Raw genomic sequence first — 22708 nt, 5'->3', positions numbered from 1 at the left:
GTTAATTATATAGAAATGAGGTTTCTTGCAATGAATGGACAATCTCAGTAAGACTATTTGATACATCTGAAATCTATCATTAAAGCCAGATATCTGATAGATTTTGTTTTCTTATAGCTTGCATTTCAATAGTAAAATTATAATCAAGTTTTTTTCCCCCTAGGTTGGTATTGGAAACTTTTTTATTTGCGGTTATATTGTCTACTTTTACTACTATACCTTGTCTATGTTTGTTAGGACCAAACACTAAAGCATGGCTAAGAGTTTTCAGTAGGAATGGGTAAGTTTTAATTTTATGTTTTAGTAATATTAGAAATAAATTTTTAAAAATTAGAAATTTATTTTTCTATTCATGGCAGCGGCTGATTATTTCCATGAGTGTTTCCCAGCAATGTATGGTGTTTCCCCTCATTTGGGATTGGAGGTGAGAAGGTAATAATATGCATTCGAGAGAAGTAGACCATAGTCCCCTCCTTCCACTCTAGCTAGATCAGCTCTGCTTTTTTTGTTTTGTCCCATGGTAGCATTCCACCTAGCCTTTTGTTTGAAAAAAGATTTCTGTTACAAAAAAAACCCCACAACAACTTTGCAAACCATTCTTCTGGGATAATTTGGCACTGTGATAAAATTGCACTACAGTTTTTATTGACATCTTATAATGTAGAATTGGTCCATAATCTAAAGATGTTTTTAATTAACAATGGTAATTTCTTATTTATCCTCTTTCATGGTAAGACATAGAAATCAGAGTACAAATTTTATAGGATTTTATTACCTTAGTAGCCATACATATTTTCAGCATAGCAAGGTTAGACTTTTAGCTTCTTGAAAAGCATTGAAATGGTATGTGTCAGAAATAGCACAGTTGTAACTAAGGAAACTGGAAGGTTATTTAGTTCCTACAGTTTTAAACTATTTATCAAGTGACAAAAAACTTCTTGAACTTTATGCTCAGTGTTGTGCTAAACTCTATATGGATTCCAGAGTATTAGCCATGATTCTTCCCCTAAGTAACTTAAATGTTCAAGGGACAGGAATAAAGTGAGCAAATAATAGGAGACTAAAATGTGTAAAACAAACAATAAGTGCTGAAGAACACAGAGGGGTAAAGACCACTGAGAATGTAGCTGAAGAGGGGGATGAGCTAGGAAAGACTTGGATCAAGAGTTTAATATTTGGAGAGACCAAGGGTAAAGGGAAAGACACTCATACCAGAGGATTGAATGAAAGCATAGAAACTAAAGTTAACATGGTATTTGTTTTAGTTCGATAAAAGCTAACAAAAGCAATATGCCAGAAATGTGTTGGCTTTTATAGTGGGGATTTATTAACTTATAAACTTATAGTTCCCCTGCTGAGAAAAAATGTCCAGATCAAGGCATCATCAGGCAAGGCTCTCATCCCAAAGTCTGGCTTTGGGTAATCCTGGACTTCTCTGTCATATGGGAAGGCACATGGTGGCATCTGCTGGCCTCTGCCTTCTCCTCCAGGCTCTGTTGCTTTCAGCTTCTGACTGCTCTGTCTGTGGTTTATTCTCTCAGCTTCTGGGGGTTCTCTCTGCTCCTGTGTCCATCTCTGCAGTTTCCCCTCTCTGTAGTCATCCTGTTTATAAAGGACTCCTTAAGAGGTTTAAGGCCCACTCTGGGTCATGCCTATTGCAGTAATCTAATCAAAGGTCCTTAACTAAAGTAATTTAATAAAACGGTTCCATTTACAATAGATTCATACCCATAGGGTTAGGTTTGCTTTAAGAATAGAATTTTCTGGAGTCCGTAAAAACCTTAAATTGCCACATTATTTTTGTGCGATTTGGAATAGAACAGACCAAGAAGAACAGACAATAGATGCATGTGAGGCAGCTTGGCTCCCTAGATTACTGACATTTTCCTTTTGAAATTATTTGTTTGTTCCTCTTTAGAACAATCTTCAAAATAAAAAATAAAAACTTTTTATTTTGAAATACTTTCCAACTTACGGGGCAGTTACAAGAATTACACAAACCCCATATAGAGAACTCCAGTATACTTCTATTTACCCAGATACCCAGATCCACCAATTTTAACATTTTGCCACATTTGCTGTATTCCAACTGTCATTCTATCACTATATCGCTCTATCCATCAATCTACGTATCACTTTGTCAATCCATTTTCTGAACACTTGAGTATAAGTTGGATCCATTGTGCTCCTAATATCCTTAATACTGCCATGTACATTTCCTAAGAACAAGGATATTCACTTATGTATCCACCTTAAATGCAGTTTATCAAGTTCAAGAATTTTAACAGTGATATAAACTTTACAGTCTATATTCCTTTTGTTTTTCCTTCATATATCCCAATAATATACTTTTGAGCCTTCTCCTGGTTGACTCCTCTTCAGGATCATGTGTTGCTTTTAATTGTCATTGTCTCCTTTCTTCTTCTCTCCCCTCCTTCCCTCCCTTCATTCTTTCCTTCTTTCTTTCTTATAGTAGAAATGTATATACAACATAAACTTTCCCATCCCAACCACTCCCAAGCATAACATTCAGTGGTATTAATCATGTTCACTATATTGCATTACACTCATCACCTTCCATTACTATAACTTTCTCATCTCTCCAAGCAAGCCCTAAACCCATTTTGCATAAACTCCCCACTCCTCTTGCCCCTCACCCCTGGCAACCAGTACTCTAATTTCCATTTCTGTGAACTTGCTTAATATTTGATGTTTTCTTTACAATTACCATGGGCTTAAATTTAGCATCCTAAATCCGCAACAATTGTGTTTGCCTTGATACCAACTTAGCTTCAATAGTATATACACACTATGTTCCTATACCTCTCTGCCCACCACCTTTATGTAGTTCCTATCACAAAATACATGTTTATACATTATGAGTCCCAAACAAGTGCTTTTTCATTACATTTTATGCATTTTCCTTTTAGAGCCTGTAGGAAGTAAAAAAAGTGGAGTTACAAACCAAAAATATAACAGGACTGGCATTTATATTTACCCCAGTAATTACCCTTACTATATATCTTTATTTTTTCATGTAACTTTGTCTATTGTCTGTTGTCCTTTCCGTTCAACTTGCAGAACTCTCTTTGGCATCTCATGTAAGGCCTGTATAGTAATGTTGAATCCCTCAGCTTTTGTTTATCTGGGAATATCTCAGTCTCTCCCTCATTTTTAAAAGACAGTTTTGCTGGATATAGAATTCTTGATTGGCAGTTATTTGCTTTTAGCCCTTTAACTATGTCATCCCATTGCTTTCTTTTCTCCAAGGTTTTTGATAAGAAATTGGCATTTAATCTTATTGAGGTTTCCTTTTATAGGACACATTACTTCTCTCTTGTGGCTTTCAGAATTTCCTCTTTATTTTTGGCAGTCATTTTGATTATGATATGCCACAGTATAGTATATTTGGGTTTATCCTGTTTGGAGTTCATTGAGTGTCTTGGATGTCTATGTTCATGCCTTTTTTGAAATTTGGGAAGTTGTCAGACGTAATTTTTTTTGAATTTTCTCTCTTTACTTCCGGGACTCCTATAATGTATATAATGGTACACTCGATGGTGTCCCACAGGTTCCCTGGGCTCTATTCCCTTTTCTTCATTCTTTCTTCCCTCTGCTTCTCAGAATGGGTAATTTCAATTGTCTTATCTTCAGGTTCACTAATTCTTTCTTTTGCTGGCTTCAATCTGTTGTTGAACCCCTGTAGGGAATTTCTCACTTATGTTACTGTGGCCTTCAGCTCTATTTGGTTCTTTTTTTTTTTTTTTTTAACCATTTCTCTCTCTCTATTAATATTCTTTTGGTGTTCTCTCTCACTTTCCTGATTTCCTTTAGTTCTTTGTCCATATTTTCCTTTAGATCTTTGAGCATGATTAGGACCATTTTTTGAAAGTCTTTGGTATGTCTTAGATGTGGTCACTGATGGTTTCTAATGCTTTATTTTTCTCCTTTGCCTGGGCCATCACTTCCTGTTTTTAATATGTTTTGTAATCTTTTGTTGAAACCTGAACATTTTGATATTTTAGTGTGTTATTGACAGAATTTAGTCTCTTAAGTTCTGTTCGTTAAACTAGTTTGCAGCTAATGTTATGACAGAGCTTCTCTTGAATACCAGGAGCTAAAAGAAAGGGTGGGGGGGGGGGGGAGAAAGAGAGAGAGAGAAAAGGAAAGAGGGAAGTAGGGATGGAGGGAGGAAAGAAAGAAACACCTCTCTTAGTCTTTGCAGATTGGCTTATCCATACAGTCAATTTAGAGAATAGCTTGAGGCCAAAGCCTTCTTACCCTGGGCATGCATTTGGGGCCCTAGGAACTCCCCCTTTTACACTGATACAAAAGTCCTCTCTTCCCTAAGAAACAGGTTGCTGTGGTCCCAGGCACAGCACTGTATATCCTACAGCCAGCAAACCCTTGCCCCAGACGGCACGACCTGACTGCCCTCCCACAGCATTCTATAGGAGGGTTCTGTGAGCCGCCTTCCACATACAGTGCAAGTTCTGGGACAGTGAGTCCCTTAGACCATCACCAGCAGACAGAGTGGGCCAGACATACATGATCCCAGTATATGCACAAAGGTTATTTTCTTCTTCCAGAACCTGGACCAGGAATCCACACACTGGGAGGGAGGATCAGCTGCCAAGCCCTGAGGGGTGGGGGAAGGGCCAGCTAGGAGATACTATGACTTTTAAGGGCCTGTTACTACAATCCTTTAAACTATTTTCTCGAGCTTTGAGAAGATCTTTCTGCCAGTTCTTGCTGGTTGTTCAAAGCTTCTTTGGAAAGTGGGGATAGGGGCAGAGCCCTGAACTGTTTCACTTGGCCATCTTAATCAGGACGGGACTCAGAACTATCTTTTAGTGTTCATAAAGTCTCTAGAAAATAAAAGTGTAACAATTGAAAATTTTTTTCCACATTGGTACCATAGCGTCCCAAATGGAATTAATTTCTTTTAGTATTTTAGTTTGAAAATTTTAAACACTGAAAACCCGTTGAAACATAATTACATCCTCAAGACCTTTTTGGTTTGGATTGCTTATCCAGCTTTGAATTTTGTGTTGGGTAATAGTATTAATGGTGTATTTGGGGGAGACATTGTCATCAGTGGTTTTACAGTCAGTTCTGTTATGATGTGTCTTTGTATCAAAAAAATCACTGTACTATGCAAAACTGGGCAATAAAAACCCCAGGGCTTATGGGAAAGGTAGGGTTAGGGGATAACATTCAAAAACTTTACCAGTGACACATTAAAAAAATAGGAACTTAATAAATAACTCTGTCAAATAATTAAGAACTATATAAATACTTAAACAAATATGGCACTTTTCCTTGGAAAAGTCTCAAAGTTTGCTTGTGGAAGTGGATGTGGGAATGTTGCCTCTTGTGAGTTATTTTGAAATGGTGCAACAAGAGTTGTTTGAAATCTGATGGAAAGTTAATACCAGATGTGGATGTGGCTGTCAATGGGTGTCATTCATAACTCCCCATAAACTGACATAACTGGTAGTTTTTTGGTTTTTTTAAATATAGCAACTTAACTGAGATATAATTCATATACCATACAATTCACTCTTTAAAAGTGTACAATTCAATGGTTTTCAGTTTCTTCAGAGTTGTGTAGCCATCACCACTGTCAATTTTAGAACATTTTCATCACTTCAAAAAGAAATCCTGTACCATTTAGCTTTTACCTCTTATATCCTCATTTTCCCACCCCCAGACCTGAGCAACCACTAGTGTACTTTCTGTCTCTATAGATTTGCCTAGTCTGGACATTTCATATTAATGAAATCATACAATATGTAGCCTTTTGTCACTGGCTTCTTTCACTTAGCATAATGTTTTTGTGGTTCATCCATGTGTAGTATGTACCAGTACTTGAGTCCTTTTTTTGCCACATAATATTCCATTGACTGATATATTTGTTTATTCATTCATCTGTAGATGGACATTACTTTTTGGCTATTATGAATAATGTTGCTGTAAACATTTATGCAGAGATTTTTGAGTAGACACGTTTCCATTTCTCTTAAGTATATACCTCAGAATGGAACTCCTGAGTCATACAGTAACTCAAATTTAATCATTTGAGGAACTATCACATTCTTTTTCTAAACCATTTTATGTTCTCACCAGCAGTGTATGAGTGTTCTCATTTCTTCACTTCCTTGCTAATATTTGTTAACCTTTTGATTACAGCTATCGTAGTGGTTATGAAGTGGTATTTTGTTCTGGTTTTTTCTCTTTTGCTGGTACTAATGATGTTGAGCATGGTTTTATGTTTATTGGTCATTTGTATATCTTCCTTGAAAAATGTCTATTCAGATCCTTTGTGCATTTTTAATTGTACTATTTGGGGTTTTTTTGTTATTGAATTTTAGTATTCTTTATGTTCTGTATACAAATCCCTTATTAGATATATGATTTGCAAATATTTTTCCCTGTTCTGTGGGTTGTCTTTTTACTTACTTTATAGTCTTTTTTTTTAGGAGCTATTGGGAATTGAACCCAGGACCTCATACATGGGAAGCAGGCACTCAATCATTTGAGCTACATCTGCTCCCCTATAGTGTCTTTTGAAGCACAGAAGTTTTTAATTTTGATGAAGTGCAATTTAGCTGGTTTTTTTCCTCTTGTTACTTGTGCTTTTGATGTGAGATACAAAAATCCTTTGTCAAATTCAAAGTCATTTAGATTTCCTCCTATGTTTTCTTCTAAGAATTTTATAGTTTTAGCTCTAACATTTAGGTCTGTGATTCATTTTAGTGAATTTTTTTATTTGGCGTGAGGTAAGGGTTCAACTTCATTCTTTTGCATGTGGCTGTCCATTTGTCCCAGCACCATTTGTTGAAAAAACTATTCTTTCCCTATTAAATGGTATTGACATCCCTGTTGAAAATCAAGTAACCATAGATACATGGTTTTATTTCTAGACTCTGTTTCATTGATATATATGTCTGTCATTGAGCCAGCACCTCTTTGTCTTGATTAGCTAGTAGATTTTTGAGGAGTGTGTGGGTTTTTTTGTATCTACATAGCTGAGTACATCTTTTTTGTCTGTGTTTACCTAGTGCTTCCCACAGACAAAATTGCTGCAATTTTTCCGTAATACATCAATCAAGTTGGAACAAATTTGCATCTTCAAAACAAGCATTATAGCACAATTGACTGTATATATAAAATCCTAAGGTTTTAAAATTGTAAAAAAATCAAGCTTTAAAATGCAAGAGATAGAAAGAAACTATCCCAAGTTTCTTTTAGTGTGGCAGTTTGAGATTATTTTATGAATCCCAAAAAGGGAAAGATTATGTTAGGCATTTGTTTTAATTTTAAAACTAATCTATTCCTGTGGGTACACCTTCTGATTGCATTAAATTCTGTTGAGGGTCCTTTGATAAGGGGCTTTTGCTTGGACTACATCAGTGGGGCATGATTCATTTTGAGTGTCAGCCCTCTTGTTGGGTCTAATACACACAGAGAGAGACACTGACAGGAAAAGGAAGCCACAATTTTTGATCCTGCCATGTGAGAGAGAACTACAGGATTGCTTAAGCACGAAGCCCCCAAGAGGCTGGGCCCACAGAGCAGCTCAAGAGGAAACGATCCCTGCTTTGTGCCTGATAGCTTACTGCTGAACTCAGGAAGAAAGTAGAGCAGCTGAGACTGATATAGGAGGCCTGGAAAGAGACAAGTTCTGTGCTTGGTTGTCCACAGCTGACCTCAAACAGCAGAGATTAGTGGTTATCTTGCTTCAATACATGGCAGCTGAATTTGGTGAAAAAGCACTGCTGGTGTTGCCTTAATTTGGCTATTTTACCTCCTCAGAGCTGTAAGCTTTTACCCCCAAAACCCCTATTATAAAAGCCAACTAATTTCTGGTACTTTGCATTTGGCAACTCTTGGCAAACTAAAACACTTAGTAACTCACCATGAATTTAATATGTATCCATTTTTCTGAATCTGTTTTAAGTCTGTTTCTACTTTTAGCCTGAACCATATTCTTGCAGTAACATTATTTTCTGCTGGTTAAAAAATAAATATTTATTTTTCATTTATTATAAAATTTCCCATCTGAAATTTGGTGAATAAAGCTGTTGTCATCTTATTTTCTTACCCATTCGGACTTCATCCCTTCTCATTATTGAGATTTCATACATAATTAAATGATACTATTTTAACAAGGTTTTTACTATCAGTAAATTTAAGGTTATTTGGTGGGGGGAAGAATGCTAGTGTAAAGAAACTTGAAGGTAAAAAATCATTGTTTCTTAAAATATTCTGCCAACTTTTTGTTGTTATATACTCAATTTGTGCTAGTTTAATTCGATTTGTTGCCTAGATGCTGGTTTATTACTTTTTATTATTTTTAGGCTTTCTTATAAAGGAAAGTAACAGTCTACTATATATATAGTCTATATATATATAGTACTATATATAGTCTACTATAGACCTATATTTTTATTGAATATTAATAATTTGCTTTTTGATTTATCAGTTCTCTTATGCTTTTATTTGAATGTTTAAGTGGGTGAACTGAAGGTAGAGTTCCTGAATAGGACTAACCACAAGTCTGTGGTGACCTTGCCAAGGTGAAGACATTCAGTAGAGCCTATTTGTGTAGATAAAACAACAGGCCTTTTTGTTGTTGTTGTCTTTTCATTAAGATGTATTTTGTATTGAAAAACTGCTGGGCATTAAGAATGAAAAGATAGTGAAGCAGCAAGGATTTATTCATAGAAAAAGTAGGGCACAAAGATTTAGTGGGGTAGAAGGCATTTGTTTTAATTTTAATTCAGTGGGGAAGGGAAAAGTTTATGTAAGAATCCTATAAAATATCTTTAGCCACTAGGAGCAGTTGTAAGGTGTCTCTTCTTTAATGAGAGATTTTTGTGATGAAGATCACATCCATCTAAAAGAACACTGTTTTGGTGGTAGCCTATCTAAGCCACAATTGTTAACTTATATCTGGTATCTGATAAGTGCCAGGTACTCAAAATGGTCTATTTCAGTTAATATTTGGTACAGTGAATTTCACTGGAATCAGGTAATTTGGATCGTTACTTGGAGCTCATTGTCAGGAAGATTGTTCTGTAATATTACTTTATCATTTTTTAAGTTTGTTCACAGTAGAACAGTGAGCCATTTATTGTTCTATTCTTAGCCCTATATGTATATGTTGCTTGACTGAGAAAGTAGTCAGTACCCATAGAACTGAGATAACTATTATGGAAACCTATACAATGAGAATAAACTAATTTCAGTGCTGTTGTAAATGAATTAATAGGAATTTACCTGTTTCATTTCTTTTTTTGTATGTATGCATTCATCACCACAACCATTTCATTTTATCCTGGTTATTTATTACAAAATAATATATTGTAAAATTTCAAATAGAAAAATAAAGAAAATTAAGGATCTTAATAATACAATTAAAGAGGCAGCCATTATTAATGGATGTTTCATATTATGATTTTTCTTATGCATAACATATATGTAATTTTTTAAAACAAAAGTGGTTATACTAGTCCGTTTGATAACTTGCTTTTTTCTGCCACTTAATATATTGGGAGAGTATTTAACTGTGTATGTGTGTATAATCTACCTGTTCTTTTATAGTATCCTTAGTATATCTTCATCTATAAGTAACACAAAACTTTCAGTTTAACAATAAGGAAATTATTATTTCACATAAGAGAGGTTGTGGCTGTGTTAGATGCAGTTAGTCAGGATATGGCTGGCTGTACTTCTCACTCATTCTCCTGGTTTTTATCTTCAGGCAGGTAGTGAGCAACTTTTCTTCCTTGGGCTTCCTAAACTAATCATTGGAAAGAGGATAGACTCACTATGATTGAATTAGTCTAATCATCAAGGATGAAATGAATATTAGACAATTAATCAGTATTACTAGTATTCCATGTATCTTGATTTATTTAATCGACTGAAAGTTATTACCAGTTTTCTCATGATTATAAATGTTATGAACATTTAATTTTGTATACATGTGCAAGAGTTTCTGTAGAACAGATTCTTGGAATAGAATTCCTAAATCAAAGGGTAAAGATGTTAAAAAACTTGATAGACACTGCCAAACTTGCTTTCAAAGTTGTTCCTATGTATTCCCACTAACAGAGTGCTGGTTTCCCTGAAATGCTCTTATAGGCTTTCTTTTTTTTTTTTTTAATTAAAAAAAAAAAACATTTTATTTCGGTCCCCCACTCCCCCTCCCCCTGTTCCCTCCGTTGTCTGTTCTTTGTGTCCATTCGTTGTGTGTTCTTCTGTGTCTGCTTGTATTCTCATTAGGCAGCTCCGAGAACAGATCCTGGGACTTTCTGGAGTGGGAGAGAGGCAATTACTCTCTTGTGCCACCTCAACTCCCTGTTCTGCTACATCTTCTAATTTTCTCTCCTTTGTGTCTCTTGTTGTGTCATCTTCCTGTGCCAGTTCTCTGCGTCGGCCGGCACTCCTGCACAGCGCAGCTTTCCCGCACTGGGTGGCATTCCCACACAGGGTGGCCCTCCTGTACAGGGCGACATTCCTGCATGGGCAAGTACTCTGCGTGGGCTAGCTTGCTGCAAGGGTCAGCTTGCCCTCACCAGGAGGCCGTGGGCATCAAACCCTGGACCTCCTATATGGAGCCCAATTGGTTCAGTCACATCCGTTTCCCATCTTATAGGCTCTTAACTTTTTAATTAATCTACTAGTGCCACTGCCTACTGGGGTTCTGCCATAGAGGCAGGCAGAGCTACAGTGGATTCATCTGATTTGTAATGGGATGCATAAGCACTGGTCACAAATTTTTAAGGTTTATGAAACCACCATTTATTAAATTTTAGCTGAATATTACTGATGGGGTAGCAGAGATGGCATTTCCCCTACCCTGCCTCCATTCCTCCCTTTTTTCCCTCTGCCCCATGCTACAGAAAACTGGATGGAATATAACATCCTGTACTCAAAATGCAGCTTCAGAGAGGAAAAATTGGTGACAGCTAAGATGGGAAGACACCTTCAAAGATAATTCACTTTTTATGTCTGGGCAGTCTGCCCACGTGAAATATGAGCAAAATGAAAAGATAACATGTCAACCCTAAAAACATTATAGGGGGTAATAAAGTTATGCAGAAGACAAGGAATCCAGCCTTGAAGAAAATACTACCCAAGGAACAAAAACAAAAAGCAAAAAACTTGATGTAGTTTACCATAGAAAAATGTTTTTAAGGATGCGAATAAAACAAGAGCTCACCTATGAGATGATGAAACAAAAAGAGGTAAAGGAGGAATTTGTATAGTTAATGAAAAAAATCAATAATCCAAACCACACCATTAAACGTCATAAAATAGAAACATCAAGAGACATAGTAGACAAGTTAGAAAATCAAGTTCTAGAATGGAGGAAAGGCTCGAGCTAATCAAAATGAATGAGGGGTGGGGCAGTGGGCAATGAAGAGAATAAAGTAACTAGAGAAGAGATAATAGATACAGAGAAAGGAGATGCAAGGTAAGAAGAGTTAGCGGCCCTAAAATACAGAACAAAAAATAATTCAAAGATTGGATAGAAAACAGTTTCACCAAATGAAGGAAATATTCAATTTGGCTGTGAAGGGGGCTCACCACACCAAGAGCCTATTTGGTTCAGCCTCTTCAGGGAATAAGGATTAAGTGAAATTCTGTGTACTGAGCAATGAGTCCTACTGTATCCCTCACCTTTTTCCCCTGCTCATCCCAGAATACTGCTACCTAGGCTTATACCTAGGCAGAATATTGGGATATTTCTAGGGAAATGGGATGTGAGAAAAACCTATGGATACTGACATTGGGGGTCCTCCAAGGAAAAAGCTGGGTCCCTACCCAGTCCTTGGTACAGTGAAGCCCACCAGTTGAATAGTCCTACTAATGCACAGAGAGCTTCTGATCAACTTATTTTTTGTTTTTAAATAGCTCTATTGTTATAATTGAGTACCATAAAATTCACCCATTTTGTCTACAGTTCAGTAGTTTTTAGTATAGTCAGAGTTGCACAACCATCACCACAATTAAATTTTAGAATATTTTCATTACCTTCAAGAGTAAATTCATACCTATTAGCTGTAACTCCCCATTTCCATTCTTCCCTCCTACCTCTCAGCCCAAGGCAACCACTAATATCCTTTCTGTTTATATATTTGTCTATCCTGAACATTTCATATATAGTCTTTTAAATAGAATCTGATATGAAGAATTGCCATACATTTGAAGGACACCGCTAAAATGAAATCCAAAAATCAAAACAAAACAAAACAAGACAAAAAAGAAATTCAATGAAAACAAAGGCAATATAAAGACCAGAAATTAACTTAAAAACATACATTTAAAGAGATAAAAGATAGTACATCCATCAAACATGAACAGGAGACAATAAGGAGGAATATTCAGAAAACAAGAACGTCTTAGGAATTAAAAACAATAGGAAAAAAAATCAACAGACATGCAGACAAAGTTGAGAAGATCCCTTATTTGAAAAAAAAAAAAGGTAAAGGTAGGGGAAATGGAGTAAAAAGGTAGGATGAATTAGAAGATTAGTTCAAGATAATAGTTCCAGCAAAAAGAGTAAGGAAAATACAGAAAATTCTTAAGGGTGGAAAAAGCAAGGGCAGACCAGACTAAGACGTGCTCAGAGAGTGGCAGAATTCTGTCTTTCCCTTTTATGCTCTTAAGATGCTCATTACTGAATTGGAATGAGAGGCAAAGGCACTAGCTTTTTGAAACATGTTGTTCTCTTTCTCTACCCTTTCCCCACCACATAAATATAGTTGAATGTGCTTAAATTAAATATATCATAAGAAGAGCTAGTTGAATAAATGATGCCCCATCCAAACAATGGAATACTGCTAAAGCCATACAAGAGAAGACAAAAAAAGCAAAACTGGGTTTATAGCATGATGTATTTGAGTTTTATTTGAAACCTATATATATGTTTGTGTGTGTGCATATATACAAGTATGCATATATATTTCAAAACAAAACTGTATGTGTGTGTTTGTATTTCTTCATGCATAAAATATTTCTGGGAGTCATTTGGTAATCATGGCTGTCTCTGAGGAAAGGAACCAGAAGTAGATGATAGGGTGAGAGGAAGACTGACTTACCTAGACAGCAAATCCTCTTTTACTATGTGTATGTATTACGTTTCTATCTGAAAAACATAGTTATGTCTTCTCTCAATTAATATTTCATGTTAACTCTACATCAATTTGAGGTACTTACTTAAAATAAGCAAAAATATATTGTTAATTTGTGGTACTGCTTGTTTGATTTTCCAGCAGCTAAGATCTATACCACTAATGATTCAAATATTTGCATTTTACAGAGTTACATCCATTTGGGAGAATAGTCTTCAAATCACTACAATTTCTAGTTTTGTAGGAACATGGCTTGGAGCACTTCCTATTCCACTGGATTGGGAAAGACCATGGCAGGTTGGTTTCATTACTTAAAGTGACAGATTAAATGTTCATACAGCAATAGTAAAACTGATGAAGCAAACTGGTATGTACTTAGAAACTTTTGTTGTTGTTCAGCTTGAGTAGGGATCCTCGTTCTTTCACTGTACTCTGGGTGGCTTCTTACTGGGGCCTATCCTAGTGTCACAGGTGGCATCTGGGTGAGCCTGGATGCTGGGAGAATTAGAAGAAAATTCTTTTTCTATTTTCTAGCACTGTTTTTTCTACATGTACAAATGAATAAAGAAACTTATTTTGTGTACATGTATAGGAGTGAAAAAAAAAAAAAGCTAGATGTTGCAGGGGTTCCCTAATTTCAATATTGAAGTTTACTACCAATGCGGTCTTAGATGCATGTTTTTTTTTTAACTTGATTGATGACCAAATTAAATGCCAATCTTGAAATATTTTTTAAAAGCATAAAGCAAAAGTAATTTTTGAAGAGGGATATGTGCTTGTAGAGGAAGTGTGCAAACATCAGGTTTTTAGTTTCTTATCGTAAATAGGATAAAGCTAAAATGCTAGGTAAAGCATATCAGGTAAGTGCTCTTTTTATCCTCCATTTGAGGCATCTGATATCTAGAGGTTAACATTCTCAAGGTTACCGAGCTAGCAGGTGATAGGTATATCTGTATCTTAATTTTTAATGACTCTTTGTAGTGTGCCAGTATATAACTATTCCCTAATTAACAAATTTGCTACTGATGATCATTTAGGTTATTGCCAATATTTTACCATTATAAACATCTTTGAATCTATATCTTCATGAATTTTTCTAATTATTTTCTTAGGATAATTTCTCCAAAATTGAATTGCTGTTAAAAATAAATGAATTTTCTTTTTTCAAAATGGAGTTTTTTTTTCTTTTTCTTTTTGGAGGTATCTGGGATTGAACCTGGGACTATGGGAAGCAGGCACTCACCCCCTGAGCTACATCTGCTACCCAATGAGAGTTTTTTTGGTTTTTTCTTTTCCGTTTATTTGTTTTTAGGAGGTACTGGTGATTGAACCGAGGACTTTGTACATGGAAGCAGGTGCTCAACCATTTGATCTACATCCACTCCCCCGTTTTTTTCTAACAGAGGTAGTATACATTTATTTAGGAAATGTAAGCAATATTAATAATTATAAAGTAAGTAAAAGTTATCCAATAACTAACCACCTAGAAGCAAACCCCCATTTGTGTTTTGGTAAAGAATTTTTATATCTTTCTCTATATATATATCTCCATTCATAATATACATGTTATTTTTAACCTCCCTTTTTCCCCCCTCAACAGTATATTTTAGAGATTTCCATGTCACTGAAAATTTACATATATGTAATATCCCAGTATTTGGGTAAAATAATGTAGACTAGTTTCTTATAAATGGATATTTAGATTATTTCCAGGTTTCACTATCTAAACATTATGTTGATTATCATCCTTAAATTGCCATCTTTGCTGATTTGTCCAATTAGCTTGTTAGTGTAAATTCCTAGGTAATGAATGGCTGGGCTAAACTTTTGATGCATCCCTCACTTGCCGAAGACTTTTGTGGAATCTGAATTATGTGTCTCACATTTAACTGCCTACCTTAGGTCCATTCTTCATGCTTTCAGTCAGGTGAAGTATATCCCAGTTGTTCTTTTACAAAGTCCAGTGATTTACCCTTCCTTACATTTGTTCTTCATGAGATATGTCATAGAAATACCTGGAGGTTTGGGGTGTGTGGTGTCACTGGAAATCTTCCCAAAGTTATAGTGGTAATAAAGCCTTCCTTACTTTATATTTCCTTGGGCATTTCGGTGATCATTGGGAGGTAGGGATTCTTTACTCAAGTTGCCACCTGTCTATGCTTAATTTCATCTAAAAAGTGTCAGTGATTTCTAATTTGGAGAAGGACACTTAAAATCGTTGAAAAGTAAAAGCAGAAAATTTGGGTTTAGCTGTAGTATTTCTTTCAGATAGATGCAATTAAATCTAGTATAACAAAGTATTGATATATAAAGCGCCATGGGTCATCAGCTTTAATGAGATGCTAAAATATATATAATTAACGTACAGTTTGTGTATGGATAGAAGTTTGATAATTTACATGCATTTATCTACTCTGTTTAAAAGAGTGCAGAAGTAAAAACATTATGGGGAGTAGACATGCTTTGTAAAATCTGGGTTTAGGTTCACTTAGAAAATACATGTTAATTTTTACAGTTCAATTATCCATTGGGGAAACTGTTTAGGCTTTTAGCTACTGACTAGTATTTTTTTCTACTCAGAGTATGACAGATACTTAAATATCCTCCAGATCTGGAATTTAATTACAGTAAGGGGCAAGCTGGATCCCATTTAAAGTACCAGACTTTAAAAATTAATATAAAGTTTCCATTTGAATTATTGACTTTAAAAGAAAGATTTTCTAGCTAATTAAAATATGTAACAAATATTGGTCTTCATTAAGAATATTCCTTCTACTGGAATATTACTGGGTGTTTAATTATTTTTATTGCTGGGTTGTTTTTAGTGTGTGCCAAGTTAACAATCCACCTATTCACTATAATCCTTTCGATTTATATGTATTTGTTGGTACAATGATAGAATATAAAATTAATAATATTTAAATAATAATTACCTGACCCTCTCCCCTTTAGCAGTTTTACTAATAAACTAGAGGAATGATGAGGTTTTACTTTTTTCTACTTTTTATTTTCAGCCAAAAAAGTTTGTTTGCTTCTTGTTAGTTATTTTTTAATAATTCTAACAATTCAGTAGTTAGAATAAGTACTCGGTGTGGCTCATGATGCTGACTGAATCTGCCAGAGAGGCAATTAACCAGGTAAGGGAATAGGGCATTTCCTCAAAATCACGATTTTTCTGGAGCACAGTTGCATGAAAAGATACTGCATATACTTTACTGTCTAAAACATACATGTATTAAGAAAAGAATTTAGGGAAGCGAATTTGGCTCAACTGGTAGAGCATCCGTCTACCATGTGGAGGTCCAGGGTTCAAACCCCGGGCCTCCTGACCCGTGTGGTGAGCTGGCCCATGCGCAGTGCTGATGTGCGCAAGGAGTGCCGTGCCACGCAGGGGTGTCTCCCACGTAGGGGAGCCCCACGCGCAAGGAGTGCACCCCATAAGGAGAGCCGCCCCGTGTGAAAAAAGCACAGCCTGCCCAGCACCGCACACATGGAGAGCTGATGCAGCAAGATTTTGAGCAGAGAGAGACATGGATTCCCAGAGCTGCTGACAAGAATGCAAGTAGACACAGTAGAACACAGAGCAAATGGACACAGAGAGCAGACAATGGGGAGGGGGAGGAGAGAAATAAAAAATAAATCTTAAAAAAAAAAATTTAGTTTTTGCTCTTTCTAGGTCAGTTCCGATTTGATAAGTTTGTGGTAAAGCAAGTGTTTTCTGGATTGTGACCTGGTTTTATTTCTATTCTAGTCAGAGAAACAAGGTATCTGGTTAAGCAATTATACCTTGTTTTAAAACACATGCTCAGGGAACAGATGTGGCTTGAGTGGTTGAGCACCTGCCTCCCACATGGGAGGTCCCAGGTTCATTTCGGCTGCCTCCTAAAAAAAAAACAAAACCAAACAACAAGCAAAACAAATGAAAAAACCAACTCGGGAACCAATGTGGCTCAGTGGTTGAGTGCCAGCTTTCCACAATACAAGGTCTCAGGTTCAATTCCTAGCCCCCAGGACCTCAAAAAGCAAACAAGAAAACATGCACACACAAAATCCCCCAAAAGCTTTTACATGTTTTAGTTCAATTTTCTCTACTTGGTTCTCAAATCTGACTTTATAAAATGTGCCTGAGAACAAACATAATACTATAATGATATGAATACTGATGGGCAATTTCCAGCATATTTATGTTTTTGTTTCTTCACTGAACAACTGGAAAGGTGTACTGAAAATATGGTCTCAGTGAAAAAAGATGCTTTTCATTTAATATGAATTTTAAATAATTTCAGTGACAGGTGAAGAGATGGTAAGCATCCTTATAGTTAGAGGAAGTCTTTTTGGAGAAGGCAGCAAGGGGATTTTATTCAAGGAAATATGGTAGGATGGCTACTTACTACAGTGTTGGTCTTTTTTTTTTTTTAAGTACTTGAAAATCATCTTGCTTTTCCTGCTTTAATTATTTGCCTTTAACTACTAACAAGAAAGTAAACATTTGAATCACCTATAATCCACTCTCTCTCTATTCCCATGGAAAACTTATAGTTACTAAAAAAATAAATATTTGGAAAGGAAACTTTTGTCCATTGTAATTCAATTCTTTATCTGGTATGGCTGAATAATCAAATATTTGTTGAGTTCTTACTATGTACAAAGCATATAATCTGTGTGAGTGTAAGAGATACTTAAATATCACCCAGGTCTGAAATTCAATTATTTGATAACAATAATTTAGATTCAGATTGTGATTTAGATTTAGATTCAGATTTAATTAGCCCAAAATATTGTGTAGAATAGGTAGTTGTGAGATTTTCATCTGGAAAATATGCTCATTTTCTTTATTAAACATGGGCTAGTATTTCATGTAATAAAAAATTAGTGGGAAATGAAATGTTATTGGTTATTTTGAGCAAAGGAAACTGGCCATAAAGATTTAAAATCCACATTTTATTGATAGGTAACATGAAGATAAAGATTCTGGTGCCAGAATCCTGGATTCAAATCCTGGCTTTGCCACTTGTCAGTGACGATTAAATATAATCCTTTAAAAATTCTTAATTCAGCATCTGACACATCATTTCTGCTTAATTGAGGTTACAGACATTTGTTATCTATAAAAGGAGTTTAATGATTATATTCTTAGTATTAGAAAAATGCAAATTCCATTTTTTGAGTTCCTATGTGTTAGAGGAAAAAAAGTCTTCACTGTCTCAGCTTGTTTTATTCTTTCTGCCCAGCACTCTTTCAGTTAGTAGGTAGGGTGGGCCAGCACATTCATTTTTTTCTCTGATATCTGGTTATACCAATTTAGAACATTTAAATTTCACATAATTTTCAAACCTATGTGACATTTCAGAATATTTGCAATGCTTCTGTGCCTAGAAAACCTGCAAAAAACCCCACAAAAAACCTTTAAACTTTGGACTTCATTGCCACTATCTCCAAAATGAATTGAACAAGAAAATCAAATCTCTTCTAAGCATAAAATTCTATGACTGATTTCTTACGAAGTTAAAAAACAAAATTGATTTAATAATAAAGTATTTTAAACAATTGAGTTTGAAACGTGAATTTTAGACATGGGATTTTCTTTAAGACAATTAAAAATTATTTAAAAGTATTTGTATTTATCCCCACCAGAAACCAGATAAATGATTTATTTCTTATATTTAAGTCCTCTGCTTTCTCCAGTTTTAGCTGGTTAAAATTTACTATTTGTGAAACATTTATTCATTTTCTAAAGTCACAAATGCCACAGATACTTCTTAGATAAATTAAAGCTAGAGATCTTCAGGATTATAACACTTAAAATCCTTATGATCTCATAAGTGTATATTTATAAGTTTATTTGTATTACTGCAAATAAAGCTGGAGTGAGGGCTAAAACTAAGATTATGGAATTGAAGAGTTGCATGTTTTTTTGTTTTCTTTGTACCAATTATACCATGTTTTATAGACCCAAATACAAAATTCTGATTTATACGAACATGATTTATAGGTTTTAGCATGAAAAAAACAAAACCAAAAAACCACATACACACACATGACGGGAACACTTAATTGACAAGAGCCCACTGTAGGCCAGTCATGCTGAAGATGCTCTGCTAGCAAGGCAGTCCTGAGACAGGACAGTGTAGCCAGGCTCACTCTGCCTGACTCCTAGTAAGAATCACTTAGCATCAATTTGCCAAGCAGTTCCAGACCATAGACTACACACCTCTCCTCAAATAACTTACTAAATCTGTGCTCTTGTCCTATTAGGAGTAGGTCAGAGTATCCACAGATCAATGCAGATTTACTATTGGAAAAATTTATCCAGACCAGTAAATTCATCTGTACATATATTCCTGTGTCAGAAAATAGCATTTGCTTTAGGAACATCTAATTGGAAAAAGCACATCACTTAAGACCAAATTCAGAAGCAAAAAAATAAATGAATTAAAACCAGTAGAAATGTCAGCAGGTTTTGAAAGATAAATTCTACTAGTCAAGCAAGTGCAATTTTGTGGTAAGCAAAAAATTAAAACACATTTTAAAAGGTAGCTTATGAGAAATTTAGAACAAGTTCCCTGGTTTTATCTTCTTTCTTATCTGGAGAGCCAGTAATCCTAATGGTTATGAGGTATTCTGATCTGCAGATAGGTCAGTTTCCCTATGATATCTGTGATGGCATATACCATTACAAAAGTTTTAAGTCATTTTCTGTATTATATCAGAACATGTATTTTTTAAGAATTTTTGATACTAAACTTAGTCTCTAAAATTAAATAGTTTAATCTTAGTTTGACTGCTTAGTTTATCCTAGGGCTCAATAAATAATTTTTGAATGAATGGAATCAGTAATATTACAATTTTAAAAGGAGATAGATGTCTACCAGTGCCTAGTTTAAAACCAATTATCTATACTTAGTTGGCTTCTTAAAATTTATGAAAAATGATAGCAAGGAATAGGGACTCATTTTTCCACTTCTGAGGTAAAGCTACAAATAGTTAATATAATACCAGTATAGTTCCTGAGGGCTTTCTCTTGTACGCTTTATATTCCCTAGACATTTCGTGCGGAGAATAACATGCATTAATGATGATTACATTACAAAGGTAAGGGAACAGTTCCTCCAGCACAGTGTAAAATTGCTTATGAACTTCCTACTCTAAACTGCTGGTTCTAATTATTACCTAGCAATAGGCATTTACCTAAGAAATAGTTTATAGTAGTAATCATGTTTAATTTTTTCAAGTTAAAATATGCAATATATAAAATTATACTTTACAGATTTTATAACACATTTTAAAATATTACCTCATTTAATACAACACTCCTGTGTTTTAAGTACATTAACTACTATTGTCACTGTTTTATAAATTAAGAAACTGAGGCTCACCTGTTAGGTGCCCTGGCCAAGGTCATAAGGCCAGTAAGTGGCTGAATTGGACCCAGAGCTCAGATCATTCTGACTCTGCTACCCCATGCAGCTTCCAAGAAAAACGAAGTAATGCTCCCAAATAAAATTTGAAGTGTTTTAGGAAGTAGCTTAATATTTTAGTATAATTATTTTAAAACTTTTGTTAAGCATATTAAATTAATTTCAAATAAATGATCATTATCTAATTTCAAATACATGATCATTTTAGGAAACCTAAAGTAGCTTGTAAGCGCGGCCAAAGTCAGTACTAAAATGCCAAAGTAGCTGTTACGTGGCATATAAGAACTTGTGGATTTAATTTAAGACATTACAAGTTTAAAATAATCTATTTTCACTGAACGAAGGTTAAAGGAACCTAGGAAATACTGTGCATATTGAAATCGAAATGTATTTAAACTGTATTTACTCTCAAATCACAAACAAATGCCATCTACATTATTGAAATAGATCTTTAAAATATTTTATATATCTGAGGGTCATGCCTGACAAGGAAGGAACAGGTATTCTGTTAAGAGGTAGTTTCTAAGAAATATTTTAAAAATACTTATAGAAAATTTGAGCACATTTTTTAAAAGTAGGAATAGCTTTAGAAGTTGTAATTTGGGGAATGGTGTTGCTCTAGATTGTAATGGCAATTTATTTTATATGTGCCTACTAGGAATATGAATAAAGATTATTCTCAATTAGTTCACATGAATTCGTTACTTGTACTATATGCCAGTTACTGTGCTAAGTACTACATAGTACATTTTCTCATTTAATAATTATAACAACCCTTGAGTTGAGTTTTATTACACTTATTTTGCAGGTGAGGAAACCAAGGCACAGAAAAAGGTAACATATTTAATAAATGGCAGAGCCAAGACTCAAGTCCAGTCTAACATGAAAATTGATGTTCTAAGTCATTATTCTATACTGCTTAGGTCATGTAATGAAAAATATCAAGCAGTACATATTTTCATTGTCCTTTCCTAAGATGTAAGCAGAATTCTATAGTAAATAATACCTGATAAGAAGAGAGCAATGTGGTTTTCAGGTGGACGTAAGGTTGTATAATTTTGAATGTTCTTCAACTAGCAATAATACTGATGTTTTTAGTAGAAAAAGCAGTTTATATCGTTCTTACTTTAAAATTTGTTTTGAGAGAAATAGAACTTACCACTGGTACCATGTACCAGACCCTATGTTATGTAATTTAAGACCTTTATTAATGTTGATTATTTTAAGAGAATACTGACCTCTTTTGGATTAAGTGATGAAATATTTATAATTTGGAGTTATATGATTTAGAGGAAGGAATGGATAATTACAGTACTCTAAATAAGATTTTTTTCACATGACGTAATTACTCATTTTTTAATAGATTTTCTTTTTACTGGTAATCTTAGTAATTTTGCCCACTTGCATTGTAATATATTTTGTTATGCAACAGAGGCTATTTCTTCAAAATTGAGTAAAAAGCAAGACTGTCGTTTTGGTGGCAAATGCTTGTGAACGACTTCCTTTACATGAATGTCTTTGTTCTAAGGTTTTTGTTTTTTCTTAAACAAAGAAAGATAATTATATATAGCCATCTCAGATTACCATAATTTGGAGAAACGTTTATAGTGACTCACTGAATTATCTGTTGAAGAGATGATACCATGTTTTTAAAAATCCTCTCTGTGCCATAAAGAATGCTAAATAGAAACATTTCTACATGTGAGATAAGGAAATAGTTTTAAACGAAAAATATTAAGGTATAATTATGAAAATAATGAAACTAGGATTGTTTGACAAGTCAATATGAATTCTACTGCCATAGTGTAGTTTAAAAAAAAATTAAAGCAATGATAAGGAAAGTAGTATGAAATTACTTGAGGAGTGCTTATTAGTGAAAAAACTCTCCCATCTCCTGTCAATTCTCCTTTTGTCACTCCCTATCTTGATCTACAAAAACCAGTAAAATTACCATAATATAGAGAAATTCTTGTTTAAAAATTACTACCTTACATTAAGGACTGCTTATGTTAGGACAGTCAAGGAGGTTCTCCTGTAAGTACAAAGCCTGGTCCATCACTAAAAGTCTTACAAGCCAGCCCAATATTTTTATTGCTGATGGCATAGATTTCTGGAGAGTTGTGTGGCATTGAAAAGCAACTG

General features: G+C 34.7%; 1 protein-coding gene across 3 annotated transcripts in view; it reads left to right on the top strand.

Annotated features, from left to right (window-relative positions):
* The window catches only part of PIGF (phosphatidylinositol glycan anchor biosynthesis class F), a 32786-nt gene that overhangs the window by 6756 nt on the left and 3322 nt on the right, over positions 1–22708 (top strand). For 2 of the 3 annotated variants that reach the window (XM_058278499.2, XM_058278498.2), the window contains exons 4-6: positions 164–280; positions 13337–13445; positions 14461–14553. In XM_058278499.2, coding sequence (XP_058134482.1) covers positions 164–280; positions 13337–13445; positions 14461–14553 — 319 coding nt within the window. The remainder of the gene's footprint in view (positions 1–163; positions 281–13336; positions 13446–14460; positions 14554–22708) is intronic. The other variant, XM_071208803.1, reaches the window with a different exon arrangement.

This window comes from Dasypus novemcinctus, chromosome 17 (assembly GCF_030445035.2).
Source record: "Dasypus novemcinctus isolate mDasNov1 chromosome 17, mDasNov1.1.hap2, whole genome shotgun sequence".
NCBI lineage: Eukaryota > Metazoa > Chordata > Mammalia > Cingulata > Dasypodidae > Dasypus > Dasypus novemcinctus.
Note: the sequence above shows the minus strand (reverse complement) of the source record. Positions and strands in the feature narration are given on the sequence as shown.